Below are 19,221 nucleotides of genomic sequence, written 5' to 3' on the forward strand. Positions count from 1 at the left end.
TTTGGGTTTGTCCCCTGGAGGAGCAGGATTGCTCCCTGCCAGCCCCCATGACTCGGGCACTCTGCATCACTGGCCCATTGCTATGCTAAAATTGACTGGAAGAAGTTTCTATTTTTACAGTAAGCCAACCTGGTTGTTGTTGAGGGTTCTGTGATAAGACCAGAGATACGAAAAATCTCGGGAGAGGGCATTTCTAGTGCTGTATCAACCTTCTGTAACTTAAGCCCTGTTGTTTCAGAGGGCCTTTGCCTGCACACCATTTCTCTAAGAACGTCAACATTCAACAGCCACCACCAAAGCCATTCACATTAGCATCCCGCCTGTGAATTTTAATTAAACAGGAAATGCCTCACTTGTGCATTGAAATTCAACATCCAGAATATCTCTGCCTCGCTCCTTTGAAGTTCCCCATCCGATCTGGGATGAACATCCACATGTTCTCCTGAGACACTCGGAGGAAACTCGTTCTGGTTTATTTACAGTAGGGAAGTGTTATGTAGTGTCTTTTATCCCAGAAGCATTCGAGTGGCTTTGTGAACTGTTCACACAGAGGTCCTCCTCGGGGCCCCGCAGCGGTGAGGGGGCCATGCAGAGCCAGCTGCCATCATACTGTTGCAGCATCACTAAGGCTGGAAAACGCCTCTAAGACCACTTAGCCCAACCACCCACCTACCACCAATAGTGCCCACCGACTGCGTGCCTCGTAATACACCTCCTTTTCCTTAACACCCCAGGGACGGTGACTCCCCCACTCCCCGGGCAGCCTGTGCCAATGCATCACCATTCTTTTAGAGAAGAAATTCCAACGTGAAGCACCATTTTCACGACTGACAACATCCCATTTCTCCTCCACTTCCTCTGCTTTCCATAAAAAGTCACCCATCCGCAGACATCCATCGTTTATGAGCCCAGACGCACGCAGACAGAAGCGCCGGAGCAGTGTGACCGCCAGGTGTCACAGTTGCTTCGCAAAGATGCCGGATCCTGCCTCGTCCTGCGCCCAGCCTGTGGGTAAACGCACATACTCCCTCACTTGCATAAATCTTTATTTTATTTGTTTGTTCGCTTGGTTTTGAATTTTGTTTCTACACAAAGCGAGCCTGTTCACTGTGTCCTGAGAAACATCAAGCAGTGAAAATGGCTCACTGGCAAACTGTCAGCACAGGCGGTGTATCCTTTTGCCCCCACCCATATAGTCCAGCATATAGGGAACGCTGTGGAGCCTTGGGAAACATTCCAGCCAGGTTCGGCCGTACTTACAAGTACTCGGTGCTGCTCAGAATCACCGTTCAAATGCAGCATCCCCACAGACTCCAGCTCCCCTCTGCAGCAGACTCAGAGAACACGCTGCTCTGCTCCTTGTGTTTGTTAATCATTCATGTATTTGTTTGTTTTCTTAATGGTCTGTGATTTCTTTTTCGGTTCTTAATGGTCTATTGATAATTTCTTCCCACCTCAGAAAGCTACCTGCTCGCTCTGAAAGGGGTCTCAAGTGCTATAATCAGCTAGCTCTGGGGTACAGTGAGAAAAATGAGTCTTGGGATAGCCACTATGAGCCTGATGAGTTTTGCCTTTTGGCACATTCCTTTATAAACTGCGAAGTGGTATCACCACCTAAGTCATGGCCAGGGCAAGCAATTGCTGTTGATGCTCCAAACTAAAGCGCTTTTCCTGGTGCCTGTCTCTTGATAAGACAAGGGGAGCTGGTTTCAAACTACAGGAGGAGAGATTTAGATTGCGTATAAGAAAAAGCTCTTCACAATAAGAGCAGTGAGGCACTGGTACAGGTTGCCCAGAGAGGTGGTGGATGCCGTGAAGACATCCAAGGTCAGGTTGGATAGGGCTCTGAGCTCCTGACGGAGCTGTGAGTATCCCTGTTCATTGCAGGGGGGGTTGACCAGATGGCCTTTGAGGGTCTTTTCCAGCTCAAACCATTCAGTGCTCCTCTTGAAGGCTGCAGCCACTCAGAGTACCTCACTCAGCTCTCTGCACAGGTCCCTGGGCACTCCAAGAACACCTCAGCTGTGCCATACATGAAGGGATGAGGGAGCAGACAGAGATAGGCTCATGCTCAGCTTTGCTCATCCTCCAATGGCTGCACCACTGTGGGGACCGGCTACATCCCTGGGGAGGGAGCTGTGTCCCAGCTGAGCCCCAGCCCTTCGCCCTCTCTCGCTGTAGGGAGCATGGGAACTGGCTGGGAGCCCCATGTTCCCACCGGCAGGAGGGCTGAAGGCAGCAGCATCACTTGGGGAGGCCCCAGCACAGGTTTGGTGATCTTCTTTGTGCTCTGCGAGTGGAGGAAGGCAGGATTTGTGCACAGTTCTTGTAGACAGCATCTTTGTTTTTCTGGCAGGGAGACACATCTTCCCCTCCATGTCTTGGAGCAGCCATCATTGCTGGTCCTTCCCTGAGGTTTGGAGGCTGGAACCAATTCCAGTCCCAGCTGGAACTTCAGGAATCCCAGGAATCCATTTATGGTGGATTTGTTGGCCACAGGGAATTGGGAAAGGAGCAGGTCTTCCTTTGCAAGAACCACAAGATACCCAGATCCAGTTGTGCATGGCCAATGGCCGTGGCCCCAAAAGATGCTCATCTACAGCTCCCACGAGGCTGCTGGTCTCAGCAAAAAGCTCGAGTCAAGCTTCCTAAATGCAAACTTCTTTGAGTTAGGTAGAATGAAGCAGCCAGATTCCACCAAGGAAGGGGTACAGAAGTGAGAGTTGTAGAGGAGTTGCCCTTTAAGCACTGTGAGCCCAGCACACGAGTTCACAGTTTCAGCAGAGAAATGCAGCCTGCCAGAACTGATCAACAGTGACCAGAGCATTTGTTGGAGCCTTCCATGCCCAGAAGTGCCTTTGGGCCATGACTGATGCCTGCTGGAGGAAAGCCCCCTTTTCTCTAAGTGCTCAACATACTGCTGGGATGAGACAGCTGATTTCCCAATTCAGGACAGTGACACCCCAACTCCCATGTGATCCTTGTTCCCCCCAGTCTTTCCATATAGTACTGACTCATTCCATATGGAGCTGACTCATTTCTCTCAGCAGCATGTCATCGCACCAAGCCTCTGCACTTCAGCAAGATCCAAGGCAGTCTGACAGCAGGGTTGCTCCTGGGCTCCACATACCAGCTTTGTCCACTCACAACAGGAATTTACAGCATCTGTTGACTCAAATTGCCTTATGAAGCCCATTTTTTGAGTCCTGGCTGCCTGGTGTCTTCCTGTGGGTGTCCCAGCAGCTGCCTCCAGTATCCACAGTGGCAGTAACAGGGCATCAGAACATGGGGAGCCTACAGACAGGACAGGGACACATCTCGTCATCCAGGTATGTAATACCTGCTTCAGTCTTTTTGTCCCAATAGCTTTGAACTGCCTATCCACTGGCAAACGTCTGGTAAATGGATTAGCCGGGCACAATTCCCACTCTGGGGTTACTGCTGCTGCTGCCAGGCTAGGACAGATGGGCTCTCCTGGCTGGTCTCGTCCTTGGGACAGGACTGAAAGCTGCAGTGGGATAATCCTTCTCCCCGCCAGGTTTTCTGCTCTCTGGAGAGTCATTCCACATCAGACGCCTGAGAAATAGTACTTCTTCCCAAACATTTGTTTCCATTAGGCATTTAAATAGCTCCCTGGGACTTTTCATCCTGCCTGCAGTAGCCAAATTCTTAACCTTGGAGATTTCCTCTGTCACTAAGGCATCTGTGTGAAACAATGTTTTCTCTGATCAGTTCTGTATTTGTCACCCATAGATTTGCTGAGTCTCCTACTTGGATTTTCATCTCTTATTAAGAAGCAGGCAGGCAAAAGCTCCTGCTCCAGCTCCTCTGTTCCATTAAGCACCTTTATTATTGAGCTAACTAACAATTTCCAGAGCAGCTGGGAGTCCTTTCTTCCTTTCTCTCTCTTCTAAGAAGCCACCAAACCTGCTCTTAAACACAGCTAAAGAGTTCAGCCTACTCTGAATGACTTCTTTTTTATAGAGTAATATAATGTTTTTCTCTAATGATATTAGAGGAGGAGGAGTTGCTTATAACTGGTATCAGATCTTTCATAGAATCATGGAATCACTGAGGTTGGAAAAGACCTCAGATCTCCAAGACCAACCCCAACCCACCCCACCATGCCCACTAGCTATGTCCTTCAGTGCCACATCTCCACATTTCTTGAACACCTCCAGGGACAGCGACCCCACCACCTCCCTGGGCAGCTGTGCCACTGCATCAGCACTCTTTCAGAAAATAAATGTTTCCTAATATTGAACCTGAACCTCCTCTCATGCAACTTAAAGCCACCGCCTCTCGTCCTGTTGCTATGACTGGGGAGCAGAGGCTGACCCCCACCTGGCCACAACCGCCTTTCAGGGAGTTGTAGACAGCGATTTCAACAAATGCTATGAACTGTCCTGGCCTGCATGGTTGCAGGGAAGACCCCAGTGCCAGCAACTCAGATATCAGAGAGGCAAAGAGCGAGATCAGAGAGGGATGTTACAAATTCCCCAAATTAGTGCATTTTTGTATTTCCTTACTAACACCTTGGTGCTTATTCTTTGCACAGATTGCATGACAACGCCTATTATGAAGACTCCCTGTTCCCAAAGTTGCAGAGGATCATGACAGAGCAATGGTCCATATACTCCAAACCAGTCCCAGCAGACAGCCGGGAGCTGTGGTCCCTATTTCTGCAGTGCTCCTGCATCACCGTGCTGCTTGGAGGCCTCTTCTACAACTGGCTCTTTGCATCCCTGGAGTACCCCCAGCACATCTCCATCGCAATGGCCATCACCTTCAGCCTGCTCCTCCTCCTTGCCCTGTTCTTGCTGCACCCTGTGCGCTGTGCCTTCAGCATCACCATGCCGACACTGGGCACCAAGCAGGGCCGGAAGCTCCTCTTGTCAGCCTGCATCATGATAGCAGTGGTTAACATCACCCCCAACATCATCAGCAACATCAAGACCTTACTGCAGGTCATCCTGTGCATCTCCAAGAATTCCTCTGAGAGCCTTTTGAACTCCACTGATCTGCTGGAGAACGCTTCCTGGAAGCTGGGGGATGAAATAAAAAATTACGCTATTTTGAAGCCCATGGATGGACATTTTCAGTTTTCACTGGTGAAGAACAACTCCTGGATTAACCAGGTGCACCTCGCTGGTGAGAAAGCCAGGAAGGATTTTTTGGCTGTCGAGGTGCTGGTCAAAGATTGTGTGCGAGCAGGCAACAAACTGGTCGCTGCCTTCTCCGTGCTCTACCTCTGCTTTGAGTCCATCTGGTACTTGAAGAATTACCTCACCAACCTCCGCTTCGACAACATTTACATCACCAAGAAGCTGCAGCGTTTGGCTGAGGATGGAGGAGCCTCCCACTTGCTGGTGGGCTCAGCCCAACGCCTCATCCGCCCCACGGGCCTCAGGCTGTCCCGTGAGGAGCTGATGCTGTGCCTGGCGCAGGCGCTGCGCCTCTCGGTGGCCCTGCTGCTGGTGCTGGTGGTGGTGGCCTTGGAGCACCTCGTCTTTGGCGTAGCGGACGTGGCAGTGAGGAGGATGGCTCAGCTGTCCGCAGTGCCCATCACGCTCAGCATCAAATACCAGGTGAGTGCTGCTTGGGGCACACAGATGGGTTGGCTTCTCTAATGCGCTGCCCTGGGCTGTGATGCTGCTCGGTGTGCAGGAGATCCTTGGGGACAGCCCTGCCCGCTGCCTTTCTGTCACCCAGTATCCTGTTTCACAAAACTCCCCAGTTTCAATCTATTTTAATATCGTCTTAGATCCAGCTGACAACCAGTCATGAGTGGGGTTCCCCAGGGGCTGGTACTGGAGCCCTGTTTAATATCTTTATTGATGATCTGGGTGAGAGAATTGAGTGTATCTTCAGTAAAGAGGTGCTGGTGACACCAAGGTGGGAGGAAATGGGACCTGAAGGCCCCACAGAGGGACCTGGGCAGGCTGCTCACCTGGCTGAGGCAATGGGATGAAGTTCAACAAGACCAAGCGTTGGGTCCTGCGCTTTGGTCACAACAACCCCACACGTTGCTACAGCCTTGGGGCAGGGTGGCTGGAAAACTGTGTGGAAGAAATGGAGCTGGGGGTGTTGGTCGACGCTCGGCTGAACGTGAGCCAGCAGTGTGCCAGGGTGGCCAAGAAGACCAACAGCATCCCGGTGTGCATCAGAGCGCAGCCAGCAGGACAGGGAGGTGATCATCGCTGTGCTCAGCTCTGGTGGGGCCGCACCTCGAGTGCTGTGCTCAGCTGTGGGCCCTCACTGCCACACAGACATCGGGGCCTGGAGCGCGTCCAGAGAGGGGCAACGGGGCTGTGAGGGGTCTGAGCACAGTGGGGACTTATGGGGAGCAGCTGAGGAACTGGGATGGTTCAGTCTGGAGAAAAGGAGGCTCAGGGGAGACCTTACTGCTGTCTGCAGCTCCCTGAAGGAGGTTGTGTGAGGTGGGGGTCGGCCTCTGCTCCTAAGATAGAACGGGAGGCAGTGGCTTTAAGTTGTGCAAGGAGAGGTTCAGGTTGGAAATAAGGAAGAATTGATTCTCAGAAAGAGAGGTGATGCAGTGGCACAGACTACCCAGGAAAGTGGGGGGGTCACCACGCCTGGGCTATTCAAAACCACAAGTATATGGCACTGATGGATGTTGTTTAGTGGGCAGTTTTTATGGTAGGTGGACGGTTGAACTGGATGATCTTAGAGGCCTTTTCCAAACTTTATGTTTCTATGATTCTATGATTCTAATTCTCATTATGCTTTTTAATTCCCTATTTATCTTGCCATCCTCCTCCTGCCCCAGCCTGTGCACTTCCTAGCTCAGATAACTGCTTATAGTGAAGCAATAAGGGCTTAGAAACAAACCTTTCTGTTAAAACATGCAGCCCCTGCTGCTCTCTGTGCTCTGGCTCGGTGTGAATGCTGCAGCAGCAGATGACGATGCCAGGACTGGATCCCACCACGCCAGGGGCTCAGCACCCACAGCTCCTGCCTGAAGTATATTTGTGCTTCAGTACCCTCATCTAAACGCACTCAAACAAGCTATACCAGCAACCACACACCTCCAGGCTCATACCTCACTGAACCTCTTACTCTCTTTATTTCAGGCTGAAATAGACTTCCTGAAAATCTCACTTCCCGTGAAGGACGTTGATAGGAGCTACCACCACTCCCTGACCTTCAGCTCTGCTGGCTGCAGGATCAGCCCCCCGATACCTCCCAACCCCTCCGTGCTGCTGGTTGTGGGGCTGCTCTTCTGCATTATCTACGCCACCGTGTTTCTGGAGACCTACGCACGCCGCCTGTGCAGGAAAATTTCTGCTTCCTTCTTTGAGAGCCGGGAGGACGAGCGGGCACGTTACCTCTATGGCAAGCTGTCCCGGCAGCACAGGAAGCAACACAGCTGAGAAATGAAGGACAATTTTGGACATGCAGGGAATGACAAAGAGCTTGTGGCAATAACTGGATATGCAAAGGGATCGCAGAATTCACTCTCTAGAGTCAGAGAAGTGGTTGGAGCCTGGGAGCAATATTTGCCAATTTAAGAGAGAAAAAGGCCAGAAGTGATATTTTGATTAATCTGAGAAAAAATGAGCTACATTCACTTTCTTTTCTTAATTCAATCTAGAACTCATCCAGGAATGTTGGAAAAAGGAACCCAAGATAATTCCTATGACTGTGAGGGTGTTGGCAGCATTATGCAAGGCTAAGTGTGCGTGGGAGATGGGTGGAGGAAGTGCTCCTTCACCTTCCCATGTCACTGCTGGAGGAAGTGCACCCTTCATCGATTCATACCATCTTTAGGTTGGAAAGAGCTATGAGATCATCTCACCCAACTGCTTCCTTTCTCCCTGAAGTGATCCCTACAGGAAGCAAGCAAAAAACCCCAAAACATTAGAGTTGATTAAAAATCAATTGTAGAATCACAGAGTCATTAAGGTTGGAAAGACCACAACAACCATGCAGTGCAACCATCAGCCCATGCCTCTGACTGCCCTAGACCATGTCACTCAGTGAGACATCTACACTTCTCTTGAAAATCTCCAGGAGCATTAATTAATTTATTATTATTTACTTATTATTTAGAATGCATATCATTTATGATATAAAGTGTTGTTTTAACCTGCTGAAAGAAACTGAAGACCATGTGACACCGAGAAGCACCTCTTGGGCATGGGAGAGAGTAGGAATCAGTGCGTGAGGACTTGCTGAAATCTCTTCACCAGGGCTCTCCAGAATAACAGATAGAGCAGCTGGAGGACTACAGAAGAGGAGGAAGGCAGCCAAAAAAAGGTCAGCTCAGGCCAATATCCAGGAGGATATAGAAGTGGTGGAGTGAAACCTGACATTGGAGCCAGAGCTCTGCAGGGAGCAGGATGGGGCAGGACATGAAAGGCTGGGCTTTGCTAAAGCAATAGCTAGTTTTATGTGTTGGGTTGCTTCAAACTCAGAAATGGTGATATTGTAACTAATATGTAAAAATCCATCATTGAAGCATATCTTTTGAAAGAGGCACATCAGAACCTGGATAAGGACAAGAGCCAGCTTCAAAACAAAGCAACTTTGCAGCTTCATTTCTTCAAAGCACATCTATTATTTCCCTCTCTTTTCCCATTAGAGTCTTCATTAAGATAATTATTTGGTATAATGCACCTCAAAGAGATTAAATTACAGAAGTGAAGTGGCAGCTGCAGATGCACAAAGATCTATCAGCTTCTGAGAAGCTTGAAACAAAGTAGATCTGGATTATTTTTTGAGCATCAATCTAACAAAACCCTGGTATATTTATCTCCCCAGGTTTCTTAATTCCCTGCTGTTAAGGTGATTAATACAAGTATCTTTCCCCCTCTGCAGCAGCTAGGCTGCTTTGCCAGAGAATTATAGAATTGTTGAGGTTGGAAAGACCCCTAAGGTCACCAAGTCCAACTCCAACCCATCCCGCCATGTCCACTGAGCACAGTGCCACATCCCCACAGTTCTTGAACACCTCCAGGGATGGTGACCTCACCACCTCCCTGGGCAGTTGTGCCATATGTGGTTTCTGCAGCTAATACTCTGTGATGTTCTGTTTGGGGAAAGCAAAAAGATTCCCATTTGCCAATTGAGTAGCCAAAATTACCTGGGGTCAGGAGTTAAGGAGCTGTAAGGAGAGCAGGGAAACCCTACAGCCACAAACCATTCCAGAAGCACAGTGCCTTCCAATGAGCACATCAAAAACAGCTTTCCTTGGAAAGACTCATCTGTTTGGCAAGAGATGTGTAGCAATCTTTTAATGCCGTGTAAGAAATTGTTAAAGTGTTGGCCAGTAGCATTTTGGGAAGCCGGTGTCCAGGGTCTGTCCCAGCTGTCAGCCCATGGAGCAGCGAGGAGCCCTGCTGGGGCATGCAGAAGGAGATATGGGGAAATATGGGGTACAGGGGCAGATGAGGCTGGAAAAGTCAGGGCAGTGTTGGGTCATCCCAATGGCTTTGCTCAGAGATGGGTCCCCCAGGTTCAGAGGAATTGGAGCAGAGAAGACCACAGATCTGGACTAAGAGGACTGAGTCCCACCCACAGGTTCCCACTGCATCCTTCACACTTGCAGTGCCCCACTCCCAGGGCATTTGAGCAGCGTGGGAGGAGCTTCTGAAATATCCATTCTCAACCCAAAAATTCCTCTTTGCTAGGACAAACTAACCTCAGTCCAGACTGGTTCTCTTTTCCAGTTTCCTTCAGCTCCTCCTAAATTTTAACTACTAAAGATTGATTATGGAAAGTTTGTACTTTTAAACACCAAAGTTCAGCATCGAAGAAACCTTGATTAGGGTAATTGCATTAGCTTGAAAGGATAATGATCAGTGTCAGGTACTGCCACTCTGCTTATGCCTCCAGCATCACAGCTGTCATAAACTTGTACCTGAAGCATTGTGCTGCCATTGCCATTTTGCAGGTTGGTCTTCAGGGATGAAAAAGAGATTTGTATGAATTTTTTGCACACACGACACCAGTTTCTGTGGTTTCAGTGATGAGAGAAAGGGAAGAGTTTGGGCTTTGTAGAAACATTGGAGAGTAGGAGATCAGCGAGTTCTGTCGTGGCAATGCTGGGGTTGGTTCATGACGGAGGAAGCAATAAAGGTGACATGTTACACCATGGACAATCATGAATAGTCATCGCACTGGTGTCAAAAGGGTTTTTATTGAATGTAGGAAGGAAAGTCATGATGATACCTGTCACCTATCATTCACTGCTGCAGGTGGAGGAGAGCCTTAACTACCTTGAGGAAGGGTCAGGCATTTTCAACTCTCCCATCACTCATTAACACCAACACCAACTCAAATCCTTGCTGATGCCAGACTAGGATATGTTTGTTTGCTTTCTCCCTTGCACTTGTGGAGGTTTGGAATTTCTTTCTAACCTAAATAAAAGTGTTAATTACACATAGAAAGGCCCATCGATTGCTCTTTCCTTCACCAGCTCAGTTGCAGCAGGGGGTGGGAGGTCCTCGGCCATGGGACAGGGTGTGCCCTAAAGCCCCTGGTTACCCTTGGGTTTTTGTGGTGAATTTTTATGGATTTGTCACCCTGTACAAGTGCAATTGTAAGTAAAATACATGCTAAATTTCTGCTTATGGCTGGCTGTCCAGGGGATGAATGGCCTTAATATGCTGAGGAGCAAATGTAAAAACTGTCCAGCCGAGGCAGTACACTGGGAAGGATTTCACTCAGAGCCACCAACCTACATCCACCAGAGCAGAGAATCACTCAACCACCTCTCCAGAAATACTTCCTGATTTTTAATCAAGCTCCGTTTTTATGTTACATTTTTATGTTATCCTATCTACAGCATTTGCACAGTAAATGAAATGGAAAAGTAATGGCTATATACCCTAAGATTTAGAAAAGGGAATATGAATAAACATAAATGAAATCTATTCCATGCTATGGTACATGGCTGGACAGCCATGGAAAGCCTTGTGTTCTGGCTCTGCTCCCTTTCCCACCCTGCACAGGATGGTCCTCGACTACCAGGACCAGTAGCCAACGACCAGGCACAGCATCTGTTGCTTCTGCAGTGATCCCAGCTGCTGTCTGAGTAACAGTCAGATGCACAGTGAATTGGGAACTGTCAGAAAACCATTCTTTTGGGCAAGAGCCTTTAGAGATTCCCCCTCCCCGCCCCCGAGGAGGAACCAAAATGTACTGTAATGAGCTGAAGACACGAGACGGCTGCAGAGATTCCACAAGTGATTTGCAGTGCACCACAGTTTTCCTCATTTTGGTTCTTTCTAACTGAAGATTGTGTGACGTTTCACTCTGACTCAATGCTTCCTATTTCGGAACTGTGAATTTCCATATTTGTGCTTCATACCAAGCCTTCAGCCCACAGAAACAGAAAGAAAGGAGGAAAAAGCAGTGGCAGTCACTCCAGACAAATGCTCACAGCCAGGATGGACCAGGGGCTGCTCACACTCTTTGTAGGTTTCTTTGCAGATAATCAACAGAGGAAATGAAGTCACTGCCAGAGACTATTTCAGTGTGCAAATGGAGTGTGGAAAAAGTATCACATCTGCATATGTTAACTAGTTATAGGCTGCTCCAATCTTCAATTACTCCCCGCAGTTGGAATGGGTGGCAAGGTGCATTTCTGTGTCCACAAAATGGGGCTGGGAGTAAAACTAACTTCCCTGTTGTCATCTAGGGAAACACTGCTGCCATGTGACCACAGTGCTACAGAGTTGGGGTCAGGGTTGTGCTTGGTGACACTGCTGCAATGGTTTGGTTTTAGGGCCACTAATTGGGTTCTGGCCATTGGTTGGGTTAGGGGCCATGGGTTGGGCTTTGAAGACCTCTGCAGTCTAAAATTCCATAGTCCAGCCCCAAACCCTCCCATTTGTGACCTTTTTATGCTGCATCTTTTCTACTTTCACCATCACTGAGTGCTGGTACAGCCTCAGTGGCGCAGTTTTATGGGTGTAATATGTACAGATTGTGAAGCAACAGAGAATGGAGAGGTGTTTTCCACAAAGGTGGGTGAGAGGATCATTTTTTTCCCAGCAGTGTCTACAAAATATGCTAAATCTCAAAGGTCTCTCTGTGTGTTGGACCAGACGAGCCCACAGCAGCCAAAGGAAATTGTAGAAAGGCCAAGGTAGGTGGAAGCCACAGTGGGGTCAGGGAGCAACTTCAGAGAGGGATAATGTATGGCAGCTCTGCTAAAAAACAGTGCACAGAGCAACAGGATGCTGCAGTCAGAGCAGCCAGGCGGTGTTCCTGACAGAGGACAACAATGTTGACTGATGAGCATGGCAGTACCTTCTGTCTGTCAGCTCCCCAGCACCACAGGAAGGTGTGTAATGGACACCATCAGATTGGCTGCAGCAGCGAGTGCTATCTGTGGGTGAAGAGCAGCTGCATGAGCTGCATCCTGCCTTCCTGCACACCTCAGTAGGGGAATGCAGCATAAACACTGTCATGAAACAGTACCATGAAATATGAATCTATTAAAAAAGTGAGGAAAGGTAGAACAAAGTGCATCCTGAGGAGAGATGAGCATGGCAAGGACCTGCCACTGCATCCCCAGCCCAGGGCTGATCCAGAGAGCGAAGTCCTGGGGCAGGAAGCAGTGAGTCCAAAGGGAAGAAAAGGAAAGGGAAGAAGAGGGCATTTGCCCTTCACAACTGAGCCCAAGCTGAACAAAACGTCACAAAAGGGAGTGAAAAACTGCAGTGACTGCACCCTGTAAAGCCAACTGGGGGCATACCCAGAGAAAAGGGGGAAAGTCTTATTTGTCACTGCAAGGCAGAGCCTGGGGACAGAATGCTGTTTAGGCAGAAGAGCATGGGGCTGGGCAGGAGTTTTTTTATCCACACTGGGATTGTAGCACCCACGTTTGGAAATGCGCCTTTGAAGCCCTAGACTGGAATCTCAGCATTGGAAATCCTTCACATTTTGGAGATGGGTGTCTGTGCCTGGGATTAATGGCGTGGCTCTGCTTCTAATTGCAATGTAATCTAATTGAAAAGTGAGCTTTTCTCCTCGCCCTTTCCTCCACTCCACAGGTTGGGTATGATGAGCACTCTATCTTAGCAATCACAGTTGCTCTTTCCATCTGAAAATACATTTTCTGCAGAGACATCAGGAGCGAGCAAGAGCTGACAGCAGAGTCAGGCTGCTGCTGCATTAACCTGACTGGTGGGAAACACATCTCACAGCCTGGGATAGATACAGACAGCCCAGCCCATCCAGCAGAGCTCCCAGCACAGGGTGGGTAAGACTTTCCCCAGTGGAGTGACACCACTGTTCCTTTGAGATGGGGTGACCATGGGACAGCTGATGGGAGGAGGTTTAAGACCCCCAGGGAAAGCACTGCTCTGCCCCAGCCCAAAGGAAATGGGGAAGGCATCACACCGGTCCCATCCTCCTGAGATGTGGAAGGAAGACAGGACCCCAGCTGGGCTCCTTCCTCTACCTCCTCCTGTGCCTCCTCCTCCTCTCCTTGGCTCAGCAGTGCACCAGGACCCAACAAGTGTAAGTGGGGAGCAGGTGCATGAGGGGGTGCGGAGGGATTCTGAGAGTCCTCAGGGGTGGGAAGGAGGTTGCAGGGGTTGGGGTTTTCTGAATGCTCCCTGCTCCTCCTAGCAGTGGTTCAGCAGAGGGGGAGGGGTTGGAGGGGGTAGGAGGATGGAGGGGATTTGCAGGAGAGGTGGGTGGAGAAGAAAGGGGAGGGGGAAATGGTTGGGAAGGAGGGGAGCTCATCAGTGCTTGCAGAATCGGTGCAGCATCCATGGAGAACGGTTCAGCCAGCCCAGGAGCCGTGCTGGGCAACCAAACCTTGGGCAGGATGCCCCGACAGCCCCTGGAGCTCCAGGTGGTCACCATCCTGCTGGTGCTGCTCGTCTGCGGGGTGGGCATAGCAGGCAATGCCATGGTGGTGCTGGTGGTGCTGCGCACCAAGCACATGGTGACCCCCACCAACTGCTACCTGGTGAGCCTGGCTGTGGCCGACCTGCTGGTACTGCTTGTGGCTGGGCTGCCCAACATCTCTGAAGTGGTGTCTTCCTGGGTGTACGGCTACGTCGGCTGCCTCTGCATCACCTACCTGCAGTACCTGGGCATCAACATCTCCTCCTGGTCCATCACCGCCTTTACAGTGGAGCGCTACATCGCAATCTGCCATGCCATCAAGGCACAGCTCCTGTGCACCGTGGCCCGCGCCAAGCGCATCATCTTCTCGCTGTGGATCTTCACCTCCCTCTATTGCCTCATGTGGTTCTTCTTAGTGGACACGTCCCAGGTCACGTTTTCAGATGGAGAACAGGTCAGCTGTGGCTACCGTGTCTCCAGAAGCCTTTACATGCCCATTTATTTCTTGGATTTTGCTGTCTTCTACGTCATACCGTTGGGACTTGCAGCCGTCCTCTACGGCCTCATTGCCCGCATTCTATACATGAGCCCGCTGCCCGCCGCCCCGCAGCATGCCCTGGGCTCAGCACATCGAGGTGGCTCCCTCCAGCAATCCTGCCTGGGCAGCAGGGGGATCCTGAGCTCCCGCAAGCAGGTACGGAACCCCGGTGGGCTGCAGGCTCTGTGCACAGGGGACTGGTGCTTTGGGTGGGGGGAGTGCTCCAATAGCTTGCTCCTGGAGGAGCCAGGAGGGTCACTTTGCTGGAAAATGGGCTCCCTCTGCTTTGACTGAGCTCTGCAGAGCTGCCTGCGTTCACTGGGAGTGACTGAAGTGCAGGGGTTTGGGATAATTAATGCTCATTGCCTGCTAGGTCCTGGGATGAGTCAGTATCTGTGCATGGGTCTTTGCATGAAGGCTGTCCCATTCATATTTCAAGCTCTGAGACATGGTATGTATCAAAGTTAAGGGTTGAAGCTTGGAAACTAGCTGAAGACTTTGAAATCGCCACTCCTCTTGCCTTTGAGCAAGCAAGATGTTATTTCCAGCCAGCTTGCAGTAGGTTTCAGCCCCTCAAAGTTCTTATTTCCCCAACTTCTTGCTTGACTTGCACAGGGTCTTCTACTGACCAGGAGAAATGATTCAGAGTCACAGAAGCTGAATGAGCATCTCAGGAGTGCATATTTCTTTAAGAACTTGAGGGCTGGTTGATGGCATTCCAATCCCTGGAAGCATTCTGTGCTCTTTTCTCTGGCAGTTTTCTTGAGATCTCCATTACCTTCTGCAGTATCTCAGCAGACAAAACCTCCCCTGGCTTGCTTACATCTCAGAGCTGGGGTCACAGGAGTAAAAATGCCATTGTGTTTAATGATATCATAATCAATATTCTCGCTGTATAGGGAGCTATGTGATGATTTGTACCATTACCAACAAATAGCCCAAACAAAAGCTGAGCTGAAGCCTCTGAGAAGCTGTTATGAGTCAGCTGTTCATCCAGGAGGGAAAGCTCTGTCACAGCCACAATGTAAATCTGTTTGATTCCCCAATCCTGCTTTGCAGACAGAGATAAGGGCTGTCCATGTGTTTCACTGTAACTATCATACTATTTGGGAGCAATTTGCTTCTGACTCACTGGACTTTGGAAGATTTGGAGAGGTGTTGAATTCCTAATTGCAAAATGAGGACCCAGCTTGAACCAGTTAGTGAGCATGATAGTGATGGGCTGGAGTTTGGACTAGATGACTGCAGAGCTCTTTTCCACCCTCAATGATTCTATGAGTATAGACTCAATTGATTCATTGCTGAGGGACTGGTTTACAGGAGAAACAAGTTATCTGTGCCCCACACAGGTACATCGATAAGGGTTTGGGGCAGGATGAGCAGCAGTGCAAAGCCGTGTCCTACAGAGCATCTTCCTTGGCTCTGCCTGAGATTGGCAGCTCACAGTGCGATGGGTGGAGGTGCAGGAGCTGCGGTGAGTGGTGATTCTGCATCTGTCTGCGGGGAGAAAAACAACGCCCTGAAGTCAGAGAGCCCTGCAGGGTCAGTGACACCTCCAAGAGAAACTGCGGTGGGAAGGCACAGGGGGCCGGAGGGGCAGAGCAGGACGGGGCAAAATTCCGATGGCGGGGATTCGGTCTGAGGCAGGAGCAGCAAACCCTGCCCGAGTGCGGCAGGGCTGTTATGATGAGCAGCTCCTAACTGGTTTTCTTGGCTCGTTAATTACCCGCGGCCGTGGTGGGAGGAAAGAGGCGGCGTGCCGGGTGATGGCACCTGTCTGTCACACTGCGGGGAAGTGCTGACAGCCCTTGAAAATGTCACCAGGAGCTGAAGGGTCCTGTCCTGAGCATCCGAAGTGAGGACACAGCGCCGGAAACGGCTCTAATAGGAAAGGCTCCAAACGCGAGGGTGTGAAGGAGGATCTGCCGGCCGGGGAGGGGGGGGGGGGGGAGGGAGGGTCGGTGTCCATCCTCTGCTGGAGCAAAGCGTGGGCCGAGCTGCAGCCTCCGTGCTCCGGTCCGCTGGAGGGATTCCTAACGACCTCTGCAGGTACTCTGCAGGTACTTAGGCACTGAGGCTGAAAAGCAGATGAATGACCGGTTCTGCACAACGCTTCACCGTGTTCAGTCTCAGAAAGGACTGGAACCACCACGCCTCTCAACCCGGGGATGTGCTGTGTGCACCCTCCGGCTCTGTCACGGCTGCGCAGAGCTCAGCTCACGCTTCACACTTCTCTCGTGTTCCTGAGCAAGGAGAGAGACAGCAGCAAAAAGTCAGAGCTGCCTCAGCCTCAAAAGGAGCTCTGTCTCCACGGGATGGGCAAAGCACAGAGCCTGCCGGGTCTCCCAGGAGGAGCACTGAACTGCTTGGTGTAGGGGGGTTACATCCTAAACAAATTGCTCTTAGAGTCACCTAACCAGAGGAGCTGCTTGCATTTCGCTGTAGAGTTCAGCTGTTATCACATTTTTGTTCAAATCAATTTCACTCTCTGGATATAAACCTCAGACAGAAATATGACCAACCACCCCATAAGCTCTGAGGCCAGATTCTGGCACATCTTGTACCAACCCCTATCTTCTCCAGAGGCAGAGAGCACGCTGCAGTGTAAGCAACAGCCCAAGCACTCATGGTATTGCTGTGAGATCTCACTCTGGGAAGCATCCTCACATCCCCATTAAACCACATGCAGCAAAACACCTCTATTTTGGCCTCAGCTTGACAATTGCTCCTTTCTTGTAGGGAAAGTTCTGTTACCACCACGCAGTTTCTACTCAAAGCATTGCAGGAAGGCAACGCTGTTTGTAACTAAGTAAAAGAAAACAAACAAACAAACAACAGAACACTCCAAGAAAAGCAGAAAGACTGAGTGTGATCCAAGTGCTCATTTCCTTATAGAGGGCTGGAGTCATTGCACAACGCCTTTCTGACATATGAAACACCACTGCCTCAGTATGAGTGCAGCATTGATGTTTACTCATACTTTCCTCCTCGGGGACGCACGTAATCTGTGACTGCTTGCTGGAGGATGATTGCCACCTACCAAAAAGAGCTGTTGAAGTTATTAAGATCATTGGAGTTTCAGTAGAGGAAAAAACAAAACATTTTCTTCAGCAATTTGAGTCAAGCTGAGGGTGATTACTGCTCCATTCTGAATTCTCAATATCTTCTTGCTCCTAATATACAGATGGAGTGCTCCTCCACTGTTCTGTAAATTAAATTTACCCACACTGATGAGCTGAGCAACTCCCATATCAGCCAAGTCAGGAATTCATGCAGGACTCCAGGCAGTTCTCACCTGTACCAGGAGCCCTGTCCCTGGGAGGGAACAGCAAACCAGTATGCACCAGGCAGGTGAGATTCACCTTGGCGCCCCCAAAACTCAGCGTCACACTTTTGCACAGCTTCAGTTCCTCACTGATCTGTTGCTATTTTCTTTTCTTTCTTTTTCTTTTTTTTTTCCCTGCCACAGAAATTCCCATGATTATTTCTAACTCATTTCCAGACTGATGGCTGCTGGTCCTGAGGAACCACAGAACCATTAAGGTTGGAAAGACCACTAAAGTCACCAAGCCCAACCCCAGCCTACCCCACCATGCTCACTAACCACGTCCCTCAGTGTCACATCTCCACGTTTCTTGAGCATGTCCAGGGACAGCGATTCCCCCGCCTCCCTGGGCAGCTGTACCAGTGCCTTGGATGGAAGGCCATGAGTGGTGGGTGAAAATCTATCAGTTAAAGGTTTTCCTTATGCAAGACTGCATCACGAACAAAACAGATTTAGAGAGGAGCAGAGAGTCTCATGGTTTGTGATTCTGTCTGCAACTGATAGGAGTGACATAATTACCTGTCTGCAGGAAGGCTCTGCGGGAGCTTTAGCTTCACCTGGCTCTTTCTCCTCTCCATCTCCCCACTCACCAGGTAACCAAGATGCTGGCTGTCGTGGTGGTCCTCTTTGCCCTTCTGTGGCTGCCGTACCGCACACTGGTGGTGGTGAACTCCTTTGTGGACCCCCCGTACCTCAACATCTGGTTCCTCCTCTTCTGCCGGATGTGCATCTACCTGAACAGTGCCATCAACCCCATCATCTACAGCCTGATGTCACAGAGATTCAGAGCTGCCTTCAGGAAGCTCTGCAGGTGCAGATGGAAGAGCACAGAGGTGCCCACACCACGCAGCATCCCGGTGCTCTATAGCAGAGCGAACGACGGCTCTCAGGGCAGCTTTGAGCATGGCACTCACCTGGATGACCTGAACTGTCCCCCTGCACCCGCGAGGAGAAGCAGGGCTGCCACACAGACACCAGGACCCTGACATAATGCAGGCAGCGGGAGCTGTACGGCTGTGTGCATCATGCTGGGAAAGTGCCAACAGAAATTGCTTGGGCATTGCGGCAAGCTTAACTTAATAACTCTCCAGGGCATTCAACGGAACGGATTCTTAGAGACAAATTAATTTGCTTTTCCTTAATGCTAATTTATTTTTGTGCTGTTAGGCGCAGATCGATGTTCAGCATCTCCAAAGAATCTGTAGTTAAATATAGCACTGCAACACCATTCCTAGCTATGTGCAAGTGCAGCTGCTTGTTGAGTCAGGCCAGAGCATGGGAAGGAAATGCAGGAAGAGAAGGGCAGTCAAGGAAAATCCGCTGCCAGAGCAGGTTTCCTAGAGGGTGAGCTTCCCCTACCCAAATGCAGGAAGCACCCAATATGAGCTGCTCCTCCAGGGGTCTATTGGAGTTAGTGGGACAATGTGGCACTTTCTCCTCTCATTCCAGGAAGAGATGAACACACTCCTCTCGTGTGTTATTTCCTTCCACCAACACCAAAGGGACCAGTCTGCATCTCGGATGGAGA

The 19,221-nt window shown here is 50.0% G+C and overlaps 2 protein-coding genes across 2 annotated transcripts; both read left to right on the forward strand.

Annotated features, from left to right (window-relative positions):
* Positions 1-2,451: 2,451 nt before the first annotated feature.
* On the forward strand, positions 2,452-7,875 carry OCSTAMP (osteoclast stimulatory transmembrane protein). Its single transcript, XM_052683639.1, has 2 exons — positions 2,452-5,588; positions 7,095-7,875. The coding sequence occupies exons 1-2, from the start codon at positions 4,614-4,616 to the stop codon at positions 7,392-7,394; spliced, it is 1,275 nt and encodes a 424-aa protein (XP_052539599.1). The 5' UTR covers positions 2,452-4,613; the 3' UTR covers positions 7,395-7,875.
* Positions 7,876-13,735: 5,860 nt separating this feature from the next.
* Positions 13,736-18,768, forward strand: LOC128080900 (thyrotropin-releasing hormone receptor-like). Its single transcript, XM_052683678.1, has 2 exons — positions 13,736-14,524; positions 18,287-18,768. Exons 1-2 carry the CDS (start codon positions 13,751-13,753, stop codon positions 18,677-18,679), a joined length of 1,167 nt encoding a protein of 388 aa, XP_052539638.1. The 5' UTR covers positions 13,736-13,750; the 3' UTR covers positions 18,680-18,768.
* The last annotated feature ends 453 nt before the right edge of the window (positions 18,769-19,221 follow it).

The sequence above is a fragment of the Tympanuchus pallidicinctus genome, unplaced genomic scaffold (genome assembly GCF_026119805.1).
Source record: "Tympanuchus pallidicinctus isolate F22 unplaced genomic scaffold, pur_lepc_1.0 scaffold20, whole genome shotgun sequence".
NCBI lineage: Eukaryota > Metazoa > Chordata > Aves > Galliformes > Phasianidae > Tympanuchus > Tympanuchus pallidicinctus.

What these genes read in the sequence shown, in the direction of transcription:
- OCSTAMP (XM_052683639.1), top strand. Translation starts at nt 4,614, where the DNA reads ATGACAGAGCAATGGTCCATATACTCCAAACCAGTCCCAGCAGACAGC. An exon ending in CGCTCAGCATCAAATACCAG is followed by an intron (nt 5,589 to 7,094) that starts GTGAGTGCTGCT and finishes TCTTTATTTCAG; the next exon opens with GCTGAAATAGACTTCCTGAA.
- LOC128080900 (XM_052683678.1), top strand. Translation starts at nt 13,751, where the DNA reads ATGGAGAACGGTTCAGCCAGCCCAGGAGCCGTGCTGGGCAACCAAACC. An exon ending in TCCTGAGCTCCCGCAAGCAG is followed by an intron (nt 14,525 to 18,286) that starts GTACGGAACCCC and finishes CCCACTCACCAG; the next exon opens with GTAACCAAGATGCTGGCTGT.